At 37.7% G+C, this 13257-nt stretch overlaps 1 protein-coding gene across 1 annotated transcript in view; it reads right to left on the reverse strand.

The window, feature by feature from the left end:
• NTNG1 (netrin G1) overlaps nucleotides 1–13257 on the reverse strand; it is a 329237-nt gene that overhangs the window by 93004 nt on the left and 222976 nt on the right. The window contains exons 3-4 of the mRNA XM_032218780.1: nucleotides 4812–4984; nucleotides 549–575 (exon numbers count right to left, since the gene is read on the reverse strand). Of these exons, the coding sequence (XP_032074671.1) occupies nucleotides 549–575; nucleotides 4812–4984 (200 nt within the window). The remainder of the gene's footprint in view (nucleotides 1–548; nucleotides 576–4811; nucleotides 4985–13257) is intronic.

Genomic DNA, 13257 nt, shown 5'->3' on the forward strand with positions numbered 1-13257 from the left:
TAATTGGGGCTTACCAGGGGTTGTGACACTAAATATATACCTTCTTCCCTGGCTTCAGCTGATAAGGAGGAGACCTGTGGCTTAGTGGCTAAGACGTTTGCCTAAGATGCAATACAGCACAGGTTCGAATCCCAGTAAGGGTATGGCTAGCTGATGAGAGCTAAATAGCTTGAAATAGATCTATACTAGTCTCCCTTTATTTATTTATCAGCACAAAAAACAAAAAAACCACACACACACACACACACACCTATTTTTAAAAATATTTGCTGAGTTTGATTGGTATCTTTTAGCTTTGCATCACTTTTGTTTGGCAATCATGGAACATCCATTTGCTGCAAGATGCAGTGCTAGGAGACATATAAAGCTTTTGTCCCTCTCAACATAAATATTTACGATGTGCAGATGTTGAAGGAAGGAGATAATACTATTTTTTCTGGCTATCACAAAGCAGGCATTAAAGAAAACAGAAATAGATGTTGGAAAAATAGATTTTCAGAGACTGGACAACAAGCCAAGATGGCCTACAACTGCTCTTTATTACTTACTACCAATGCTGGAAATACTGGGCATACCTAGAAAAAAAGAAGAAGAAGAAGAATATTGGTTAGGAATGGAAACATGTTGACACTAATACAGCAGAGATTTTACATGGCTGCACGGATATCGAGATAAAGAAGAAGTATCAATGCTTACTGATAAAGGACAGAATTAGCCAAAGCCAAGCATTTTAAATAATCCCTGGCTTGTGTGAAACCTATACACTATACATCTGTACTTTACACAATCATATATACAGATATTAGTACTATATACAGAGGTATATGCAGATGTATACTCTGTATACTTGTTCACATGCAGGCTGTCTTTAAAAAGATTCGCATGTCTGCATAGATATCATTCACGCATTAGTGTTCATTGGATACACAGTGAGGATGTGTAGTCCTCCTATTGCCATCATGACTCAAGTGGAGGAGGACTACACATCCTCATTGTGTATCCAAAGAACACTAATGCGTGAATGAGGCTTCAAGGATCTTTGTTAATAAGTTACAAAAGAAAACGAAGCAACACGTTTAGCAGTAATTTTATGAAGTAGCTAAATAGTTCAAAAGTGAATGATGCCTGGTGCGTTGTATACACTCTTAGAACACGGTGGCATTTTCTCATAAGAATGGGACTAGAGTACAGTAGTTTCCTGCCCACTCTAAAGAGAAAAGGACCCAATTAAATCCTTCAAGGCCACAGAGAATAACATTCATGAAAGACAGTCTGAACATGTAAGATCAACTGCTTCATCATTCCATCTGCAAAGGCAAAAAGAATGTTCGTTAAATACCAGCACAGAATAATAAAAGGACAGCTAAACCTATGTTTCAATCTAAGTATTATGTTAAGGGTGCTTTAAGAGCAAATTTACAATCACTATGGATTTTTCATGCACCCCCATAACCTATAATTTAGCTGTGAACCTCTCCAATTTTTTTTCTTGCAGTCCTGTAACTCAGTAATAGGCAGTGGTGGGATTCAGCCAGTTCGCACCTATTCGGGAGAACCGGTTGGTAATTTTCTAAGTAGTTCAGAGAACCGATTGTTGGAAGAAATCTCATTTTGTTTTTTTCCACTTTACAGGGCTAATCCTGTAAGGAAGGCAGGAAGGAAACTATTCTGGTGTTGTTTCTAGCCTAATCTTTATTGCCCTGCTTACAGAAACTGCCTCTCCAGTTAACCCTTATTCCATTGTAACAGCTAAGGCGAAGCGCCCATCGATGTGAGTGACATTGAGTTGGCCACACCCACCCAGTCACATGACCACTGAGCCACGCCCACCCAGCTGGTCATTAGGGCAGAGAACCGTTTGTTAAATTATTTGAATGCCACCACTGGTAATAGATATACAGTAGGATATTGCTCAAAGGCTACAATAGATTTCCAATAAAGCATTGTCCATGAAGTATGTTGGATGCAGATGTAGAATACAACAAATTCCAATTGAGGTAATTAGTTAAATTTGATTAATTTCTTTTCTGAAACATAGGTGGTAATGGAAGCTAGAAACTGTGTGAATTCCTTCAATATTGTAAGTATAATCTTTATTGTCATTGCAAATAAATACAACAAAATTGGTTGATACAATGAAATTGGTTAAGAATTAATGATTAATTAATGATTAAGAATAATACCAGAACAAGGACCAGACCTTCAGCAAGATTTGACCATTTACCCATTTAAGTCAACTGCAGCCAAAGATATAGAAAAGAAATGGGACCTCCCTCTTTCTATCTCTTATCATCATAATGCCTAAGGATCCTTGTCTATATAGATAAAGCTGCTATTCCGAAATTCTATTCAAATTTCATTTCGAACGTTAACTCCAATCAAATTTTGATAGCATATGCAAACTTCCTAACCTGAGAAATCCTGCTGTCTCCTTTAGGAAAAATCCAATCAGTTATTTCCTTTTGGGGGCGGACAGGTGGATGCTACTTTTGTAATGTATAAATTGGGTTTGATAAGATGGGTGGAACCTCTAAAAAAAATAAAAAATAAGAGAGACATTCCCCTCACTAAAATGAAAAATTGGGAGGTATACACAGAAATTAGTGGAGATAAATTGAGTTTTCTACACCATAACTCACTCAAGGTGAGTTAAGCTCAGAATTCTATGAGAGAACAAACAATCCCATAATTTTTCAAAATGTTTAAGAGAGTAGCTTGAATGCAGCTTCTGAGTTTTAATTCAGTGGTCTAAAGTGTCCTTTCCAGTAGAAGTTAATGCTTTATAAAATATTTTCTCATTCTTTTTGAAGGTTCACTTTTTCTCATCTTGCTTGCTAGGAATTTTATAATTTCATGCTCTCATCATGGCTTGTTACTTAGACTACGACTTTTACATTAAGCTAGATAAGGTTCCCTTTCCTGAAATATTCATTGGTGAGGCTTGATTCCTCACAGCTGTTGCTTTGAAGTGTGAGATAACGTTCCGAATATAACATATTGCTGTTTTTGTCATAAACCTGAAGCATACTAAGAATTAGTACTTACCTGTCATTGCAGCTGAGGGGACATCTGTGAATTCATACAGATGGGCTATGAGACCATAGACCATGTTGGCAAACTTTTAGTGTTTACAGAATTATTTAGCAAGAGTCCCACCCTCAGCTCTATGTAAAATCTCGGAACCACCCATTTCTCCAAAGTAATTATTCACTGAATAATTACCGTCAATGTGTGTATTTTAACTGTATACAAATCAGAGTTATTAAATATTTATAAAATGCCATTTATCTCTATCCAGTTTTTTCCACTTTCCAGGGCTAATCCTGTAAGGAAGGCAGGAAGGAAACATTCTGGTGTTGTTTCTAGCCTAATTTTTATTGCCCTGCTTACAGAAACTGCCTCTCCGGTTAACCCTTATTACATTGTAACAGCTAAGGCGAAGCGCCCATTGACCTGAGTGACGCTGACTTGGCCACACCCACACAGTCACGTGACCACCAAGCCATACCTACCCAGCTGGTCATTAGGGCAGAGAACCATTTGTTAAATTATTTGAATCCCAGCACTGCATAAACTGAATAATCCTACAAGAATTGGTATTTGGAAGCAGGAGGACCAAAGTCTCTCTTGTATAGTAATTACATGAATATAAAGATATTTAGAAGACATCAGATCCATTATAAGGAACATTACACCATGATTTTTAAGAGCCAACGGACACATAGATGAAAATAAAACGCATTTCTATGACAAACAATGCCTAAAATTCACACCCATCTAAAACTGGCCACAATTCAACAAAAAGTCTTAAGACTAACAAAAATGCTGGATTCATGCATGGCTCATTCACTGGTGAATAATAATAGTTAATCTAAAAGCATTTTTTTTAAAAATAAACAATTTGCAACCTATTCAGGCTATCTAAACTCATAAAAGGAGGTTTAGTCAATCAGTCTTCAGTCAAGCAATTTAATGCATTACAAATAAAATCCATGTGAAAATCACTGACAATTATTTGGTAAAGAACAGTACAGCCACATGACGAGACATTTGCAATACATTTGTTAGTCAGATTGGGAAGCTGCCATAACATTTGCATAATTGGCTTACACACTTTCAAAATCACAGGGAAATGGTTGGATCGTTGACCTCATCACAAAGTATTGAGTATCAAACGGAACCATTTCTGCACTTTTATTTAAAGATCAGAATCTGACAGCCATGTATGAGCCAATGTTGAGTAGTAATTAGACAAAGACTGAAGAAGTTTAACTTAAAATTCAGTTCATGAGATTTTTGGACATTTAACACTATCTCAGTTCTGTGTTCATAAAGAAAAATCTATATCCTGCATTTAAACTCTGTGTGGTGTATGAACATATGTGTGTGTGTGTGTGTCTGTGTACATTGCAAATTTGATAGGACAGAAGAGATACGTCACAATTTCCTTATTGATTGATTTGAACAGACAATTTCTTTTGCACCATTATTCAAGATCCTAGCCCAGTGCACATTCCAAATAGGTAAAGAGATGGATAACACTGGGGAAACCATAAAAATTTTAATTTTCCAATAAGCCAGTGGTTCCCAAACTTGGCAACTTTAAGACTTGTGGACTTCAACTCCCAGAATTCTCCAGCCAGCAGAGCAGAGTTGAAGTCCACAAGTCTTAAAGTTGCCAAGTTTGGGAACCACTGCAATAAGCTACAGAATCTCAGATGTTTTAAGTTTGGTTCTGAATTTTGATAGGATTTTTTTTTTAACCCAAAGTCCCAAAGTTTTACAGTTGTAATGTTGTGCACAATACTCACAGATATTTGCAGTGCCCTTAGGAATGGGCAGATAGGAACCTGGACTCCAAGGCCGTCCCTGATAATTCTTCTTACATTTCCCACAATCTGGGCCTGTGGTATTGTGTTCACACTCGCATAATAATTTTTTATTTTCAACTTTGCAGCCAGTGGCATGAAGATTACACTTGCACCTGATAAAAGAAAAAGCAAAGACATTAGCACACTTGGAATTTAATTTCAGTCAGTGTTGTTCTGGCTGAAATTCAGCGATTGGCAACAAATATACAAATAACTAGTCTACATCATAAAAAAAAACAAATTTCTCACGCTGAAATTTAACTTTGGTTAGAGCGAACAACCCAGAACTATTTCAAACAACTTGAACAAAGGCAGTAAGAGATGTATCTATATTGTGAGTATTGAAATAACTTCAGGAAAAAGGATTAGGAAATGATTCTCTAAGTCTTGTGCTCCAGTCAAAAAAAAAATTACATATATTTAACCCAACATTATTCTACCTCATTCTAAAAACTGCACATTTGACTTAATTCTAATTCTAGTCTTGTTATAAATCTTGGCAATTGGAAGTTTTATTTTTGTATATATTGTATTATGTGTGTGTTCCAGGAGTAGAGACTAACAACTGTTATGGATCTGCCTCCGGACCCCTCTCCAGATGTGAATTCAGAGGAAGAAGAGCCAGATCCTGCATCTCAGAGGAAGCAAGCACAGAGTGGCATGGGGGCTTGTATCAGGGAATCGAGGGCTTTAGCCCAACAGAGCAGCCGCAGCTGAGTTGATTGGAGTAGGCTGAATTTATTTATTTATTTATTTATTTATTTATTTATTTATTTATTTATTTATTTATTTATTAGGCTTATATACCGCTTTATAGGGCTTTCAGCCCTCTCTAAGCGGTTTACAATTTTTTTTTAGCAAATTGAGTCAGCAACTTGCCCCCACAGTCTGGGTCCTCATTTCACCCACCTCGGAAGGATGGAAGGCTGAGTCGACCTTGAGCCTGGTGAGATTTGAACTGCTGAGCTGCAGATCACAGTCAGCTAAAGTGGCCTGCAGTACAGCACCCTAACCACTGCGCCACCTGGGCTCTTGAGCCGAGGAAGTCACAGCTGCAACAGGTTAGCGTAGAAACACTGGGCAAGGAACATGAGCAGCTGCCAGTGGCCAGCGAGTATGAGGAAGTGGAACCCATGCCTCCTTCCAATCCAAGGGCCTGCAAGGTGGAGAGGAGACAATTGCAACGACGGTTGGCCCAAGTACTCGCAAGGAGCCAACTTTGTCCTCTGTGAAGGGCCGCACCAGCAATGCCTATTTAATCCTGCCCTAAGAGATTGGCATTGCTAAAACAATCTGTCTAGTTCCTTATTCTGTGTTTCTGTTTTGTGTAGCAAAATTCCAAACTTTGTTACTTGAAACAGAAGCTGGAAACGTATATTGTATGGACTGTTTTGGAAGAGCAGGGGTATGTAGTGTGTTGAATAAAATCGATTTATTGTGGGGTGTGGAAGTGAGGCAGCCCAACAACACATATTTCTCGATAATTAGTTCCCAAATTATATGTTGTAGAATTCTTCAGAATAACCAGTGACAGGTTATTCACGGAATTACCTGAGTGCAAACATAGATATCAGGGGGGAGAGAGGGAAAGGGAGAGGGAGGGAGGGAGGGAGGGAGGAGAGAGAGAGGGAGAGAGAGGGGGAGAGGGAGAGGGAGGGAGGAGAGAGAGAAGGAGAGAGAGGGAGAGAGAGGGGGAGAGGGAGAGGGAGGGAGGAGAGAGAGAAGGGGAGGGAGAGAGAGGGGGAGAGGGAGGGAGGAGAGAGGGAAGGAGAGAAAGGGAGAGAGAGGGGGAGAGGGAGGGAGGAGAGAGGGAAGGAGAGAAAGGGAGAGGGAAGGAGGGAGGAAGAGACAGAGAGAAGGAGGGAAAGGGAGAGAGAGGGGGAGAGGGAGAGGGAGGGAGGAGAGAGAGAAGGAGAGAGAGGGAGAGAGAGGGGGAGAGGGAGAGGGAGGGAGGGAGGAGAGAGAGAGGGGGAGGGAGAGAGAGGGGGAGAGGGAGGGAGGAGAGAGGGAAGGAGAGAAAGGGAGAGAGAGGGGGAGAGGGAGAGGGAGAGAGAGAGAACGAGAACCTGCCATTGAGAAATTAATCTCTCTTCATATTATTTTCTGCCTTTAAATTGAATCATAACTAAAAAGCTGTTGAAAAAGAAGATGCCATTGAATAAAGATTATTTTATAGCCCTTCAGAGAAGAATGTTGAAACAAAACATTTAACCAAGAGCTCTTGAAACAGGACTTTTTCAAATAAGAAATAAGATCAAATTGAGAAGAATACACTAATTCCATCCTCATTGTCACAGAATAGCTCTAAATTTAGAGGTTAATCTGGAATACATCCAGAGAATGTAGCTCAAGCTGACAGTCAAATTCAAAAACAAGATTGCAAGATAGACAAATAGTACCTGAACACAAGAACTGTTATAAGCTTGACTGGCCAAAAAATATTCCTAGTTTTTTTTTTTTTAATAAATTTTTTATTTTCAGACAAACACAAACACACAACACACATAACATAAAAGCCTCTTCAATTACACACAGTGTGTCGATTGGTTACAAAGTCTTTCTGTGTCCTTTCCGTAGTCCTCACTTGAATTTTATCAAAATTCACATATTGACAATCAAGATATGTTTGTATACATTGTTATTATGCTTCCTCCTATTCTAAGTCATTCAATCATTTTAGCATTGATAACATTCTCTAATAGTTTCCAATTCCATGTTTCCCCCCCATTATTAGAATAATCAATCTAATATACATGTATACAAATTGTTATAATTATTAAACATCCATTAAGTCCAGCTATTATTACATCCTTTCAACATAAGGCATATTAAATTTGAAGTAAATTTATATTATAACATTTTATTACATTATCCTGAAATCATCCAATGATATTACATCTTTATAATCTATTCTATATAGAATTGTTTATCTTTTATAAAAAGGCTTTTCAACATCATCTCCATGATCTTCACCCGCAGTTTGTATAAGATTTCATATTATCAATCTAGTATATATAAATGCTTTGTTATCATTATTAATCATTTATTTGACTATAGCTGTTATTACATTGTAAATTGCACTCAGAATTTAACTATATTTAACTAAATTTATTGTGACATCATTCTATTATTTTAGCATTGATAACATTCTCTAATGATTTTCAATTCCATGTTTCCCCCCATTATTAGTATCATCAATCTAATATACCTCTATACAAATTGATATAATTATTAAACATCCATTAAGCCTAGCTATTATAGCATCCTTTCAACATAAAGCATATTAAATTTAAACTAAATTTATATTATGATGTTTTATTACATCATTCTTCTGTCTTCAATTTTATTTTAAATTCCAATTCTTTTGGGTTTTCCCTTCTCTAATAATAAAAATTTTTCTCACCAATTCGACACACTCCTGTACTGCTTCTGTTTCAGAGGCTTGTCCCAACCTTTGGCAGCCATTTTGGTTGCTCCTCTTGTAGCTGGCAAAAAGAGCTTTCTCCTGGATCAATCAGGGGCTTTGCGATGCCCCTGAGATCAGCAGGACATGCCCTTCTCTATCACTGTTCCTTCAGAACAGTTTAGGTCCAAAAGGGCCATCCAGAAACAGAGATATCAAAAGCAATCATGGAGACCCAAGATTGCATGTCATGTCATTGCAACGTCAAGCCCCACCCCCTCCCAATATTCCTAGTTTTGTTATGAATAAAGGAATAATAATTCATGTAACTTCTTAGTTAATTTGACTGGTTTAAGTCTGAGGGGCAAAAATCCTTCATGCTTCATGAGACAAAGAGACACTGCTGTATTCTGATCAATTAGTCTGTGTTGAGATGAGAATATGAGCTGTGTATACCAGTATCCTCAAAGTTACTTATCTAATAACCTTCTTATTTCATTTTCTTATTTTTCTTTTTATGTTTATACTTTTATTGTATTGCAAAATTCTAATTAACATAGTAATCCCCCAAAATATGATTTTAATCTCTTGCCTTAATTTTTAAACCTTCTCCCCTGATTTCTAACCTAGATACCAGAGCATTGTTCTGATAAAATGAAAAGTATCACTGTAAGTAAATCTTACAAGAACTTGTCTTTAATAGTATGGAATTCCGCTATATGCTACTCTGAAATAATGTAATATTAATCCCAACAAAATGGTCTTTGACTTAATTAACCCTCATTAACCCTATTCATTCTTACGTGTTATATCTCAGGAGTTGTAAGCCAATTTCTGTTGTTACCTTCTTTCAATGTTCTTATAATAAAATATGATTTGTATTAGTATAATATGAACTAATAATTCAGTGGAGTCATTAGGCTAGAAGCCAAGTGATGGTGAGTTCTAGTCCCGATTTAAGCATGAAGTCATTCTCTCTCAGAAGTTTTTTTGGAAAACTTCTAAAAGACTGAAAACTTTGGAACACTTGCCAAGAAAACTGCAGTCACTAGAAGTCAACCTCCTTCAAAAGTGAAAAACAAATAATTGGAATGGGAACTGAAGTAATTCTGACAATTTCAAAAATCATTTAGGAACAATTTCAAAAAAATATGACAGCATAAAGTTTAGACAAAATCTTGTTAATCTGAATGACTGGCCAGTTTTTGAGATTCCTCTTACCATTCAAAGTGTATTTCATATATGTGAATTAAACCAGAAAATGTCTCTAATACCTTAAAATGGCTAAAGTCCTCTAAAAAGAATAAAGATGCTTTTAGTGTGAAAGCCCCACTTAATCATTGCAATTTCTTTTCAGCAGATGTCACGAATGGTTTAGAATTTGTTTCACAGAGAGGCTGAAGAGGTGCTCAAGAATATAGCATCCCTGGCTGGTTAGCCTTTCGATTATTTTAGATTAGGTATTGAGAAAGATTCTTCTGTGGGCATTTGACACTAATTCCATGCAGTGACTAGTAATTACAGAAAAGCAACAAAAAACCTGGGCACAATTTTAATTAAACTATTATTGATGAATGGCTGCCAAATTTTGTTTTCATTTAAGAGAAATTTGGCCAGAAGCAAGTAGCAAACTCCAGAATGAAGCAAACTTTTGTTAGTTTTAAATAACTCTAAATTAAATAACTAGGCACCTAATATACTGTATATGTTTCTTCCATATTTTAAAGAATGTCATTTTCTGAATAGTTGTTACAACACTGATAGTTCATTATAGTAGGAATATTAACAAATATCTTATAATTAAAATTGTTGTAAAAAGCCAACATTTTAATAACAATTAATGTGCTAGATTTCCTTATGTCTTATTTTCTTCAGATTTCTTGAAGGAAAAGGGCCAAGTAGTGGAAACAGCCTGAAAGATTATTTCATTGTTCATTTCATTGTTTCAATGAAAGACTTTCATATCATACTGAACCGGATCTTCCCAGACATTTGAAATGGAGGAAAAAATGGCTAGACAATTACCATTTTTAGATGAACTTATCAACAGGCAGGAATATGGAAGCCAAGAAACCATGGTTTATCACAAGGCCGCTAACACTTCACACATTCTTAGTTTCAACAGTAACCATCCACTGTTACACAAAAAGAGTTGTGTCAGAACACTATATGGCAGTGTGAGAGCCCACTGCAGTTACCCAGCCAGCTAAACAAATGAAGATACATCATTTGTTTAGTTTACTGCCATACACCAAAAATATTTCGGAAGCAGTAGAACAACACAGTTTCTGAGCAAGTGGGTATTTCACAATGTCCACAGACAAGTCACGCATTGCAAAGATCGCCTGGAGGTGGGAGATACTTCTAATTTAATCTACTGGATCCCCAGCGTGGATTTCCCCCTGTGGCTATGTAGGACAGGCAAGAAGGAAGCTAACCACCAGATTACAAGAACACAGTTTGCAGGAACAAGAATGGCCAGATGAGGAGACCTAAACTCGTTGGTCATTGCAATGAACAAGGATATACATTTCAATTTCACAGCTACTAAAAATTGTTGGCTGAGCAACTAGAAAGGTAGCCATGGAAATGATTGTTGACTGGCAACTCCCCGGGGGAGGGCTTTCTCTGTGGCTGCTCCAACCCTCTGGAACGATCTTCCCGTTGAGATCCCCTTCCGGCTTTCCGCAAAGCCACTAAGACCTGGTTGTTCCGGCAGGCCGGGAGCTGATGAGTTCCCAGCCCCACTTGAACTGTTGCGATTGTTGCTGTGTTTTAATTTGTCTGTTTTTTTGTTTCCTGTTTGTATTCCCCTTCCCCTCTGCTTGTTAGCCGCCCTGAGTCTCTCGGGAATAGGGCGGCATACAAATTGAATAAACATTCCAACATTCCAAACATTGCAGCCTAGGAAACTGGCCCCTTGTCAGTCAACAGGAGTGCTGATTTATTACTGCCTTATCAGGTACTTAGGAGCCCAGGACTTGGCAGCACAGGGAAACAACCGCCAATGACTTAATAGCCAACCATCAACACCCTAATCAACAAATAAAAAGCCATACACAACCAGGCACCACATAAATACTATGCATAGAACAGTCCAAAGCTCTGGTGACTGGCCCAGATTGAATCCTACAACCTGCCTGCTTCAGAGCATACTGAAAAATGCTTCCGAACATACTGTATGTTGTAAGTATGAATATCGTATCTGTTTGAAACACCTTAAAGCAGCCACACCTTAGAATCAGTCTCAAGAAAAGACATAAAGAACTACAGACAAGTACTACATTACCATCCCTGCTTGATTCCTGGCAGTACATAGCTTTGAATCAATAGTATAAGGTGTATTGTGTCTTCTTGGGAGCAATTATAAGAGCCGAGGTGGCGCAGTGGTTAGGGTGCAGTACTGCAGGCCACTTAATCAGCTGACTGTTATCTGCAGTTCAGCTGTTCAAATCTCACCGGCTCAAGGTTGACTCAGCCTTCCATCCTTCCGAGGTGGGTGAAATGAGGACCCAGACTGTGGGGGCGATATGCTGACTCTGTAAACTGCTTAGAGAGGGCTGAAAGCCCTATGAAGCGGTATATAAGTCTAACTGCTATTGCTATTGCTATCTGTTTCTAGAAAATGTTACAGGACAAGATAAAAGACAAAGTCCATCCGAGAATAATATGAATAAGAATTTGAATATGTATTTGTCATAACACACACACACACACACACACACACACACGTACGTATGGCTTTAAAATTTAAGAAGGAAATGAAAATGACAATCTCAGAGAGCAAATGATTTTTTTTCTTTTTTGCTGGATTTACAAAAAAAAGGCCCGTTTAATATAGTGAAGAAATTTTAAACAAAGATCAAGAATCATCTGAATGGATTAAAAGAGCAATGCTGGAAACATAAAGTTGGCTTATTGGATCCGGATTAAAAATAGGACATGTTATTTTGGGTGGCTCTTTTTAGATTTGCTGACATCTGGAATGGAAAAAAAATATTATGCATTAGATTGCTTACAGTAAACATGATGTTTAAGCCTTTTTTCCCTAGAGTTATTTTATGTAATTCTAATTTGACAGTGCTTTAAATGGTTTTGTATCTAACTGTCCTTTTACTTAAAAGCAAGGAATTTTTATGAACTTGTTCTCTTTAAAAGAGAAATTATCCCTAATTGTCATGTTACATTTCAGTCTAATGTTGATATTAGGATCCGGGGCAGTGGTGGGATTCAAATAATTTAACAACCGGTTCTCTGCCCTAATGACCAGCTGGGTAAGCGTGACTCGATGGTCATGTGACTGGATAGGCATGGCCAACTTGACATCACTCACGTCAATGGGAGCTTCGCCTTAGCTGTCACAATGTAATAAGGGTGAACCAGAGAGGCAGTTTCTGTAAGCAGGGCAACAAAGATTAGGCTAGAAACAACACTAGGATGTTTCCTTCCTGCCTTCCTTACAGGATTAGCCCTGGAAAGTGGGGAAAAAACAAAATGAGATTTCTTCCAACAACCAATTCTCCCAACTGCTTAGAAAGTTACGAACCGGTTCTCCCGAATAGGTGCGAACTGGCTGAATCCCACCACTGATCCTGTGTCCTAAATTCAGTACATTACTTCTGTGGGACTGAAATTGTGGCCACTTCAACACTTCTATGTTGTTGAGCCAATCATGTAATCATTATTTCCAAGGCTTCCCACAAGGGAAGTCAGAAGTTCCTCCTTGCCCATTGCATCTGGAATGGAAAAAAGTTGTGTATTGAAATTGCTTCTAGTTAACATGGTATTTCCCCCTATAATTACTTTATGTATTTTAATCTGATACTATGTAAAATTTCTTTGTATTCTTTATATTTATTTGTCACGTTAGGCTTTAGTCTTTTCTTTAGACTAGGCTAATAGGGCACTTCATGCCTTTTAAATGAGGATTTGCTTGAGCTACGAGTTGAAATGTGGGATGTTGAATTTTATATATGTTAATTA

This window comes from Thamnophis elegans, chromosome 5 (genome assembly GCF_009769535.1).
Source record: "Thamnophis elegans isolate rThaEle1 chromosome 5, rThaEle1.pri, whole genome shotgun sequence".
In the NCBI taxonomy this organism is placed as follows: Eukaryota; Metazoa; Chordata; class Lepidosauria; order Squamata; family Colubridae; genus Thamnophis; species Thamnophis elegans.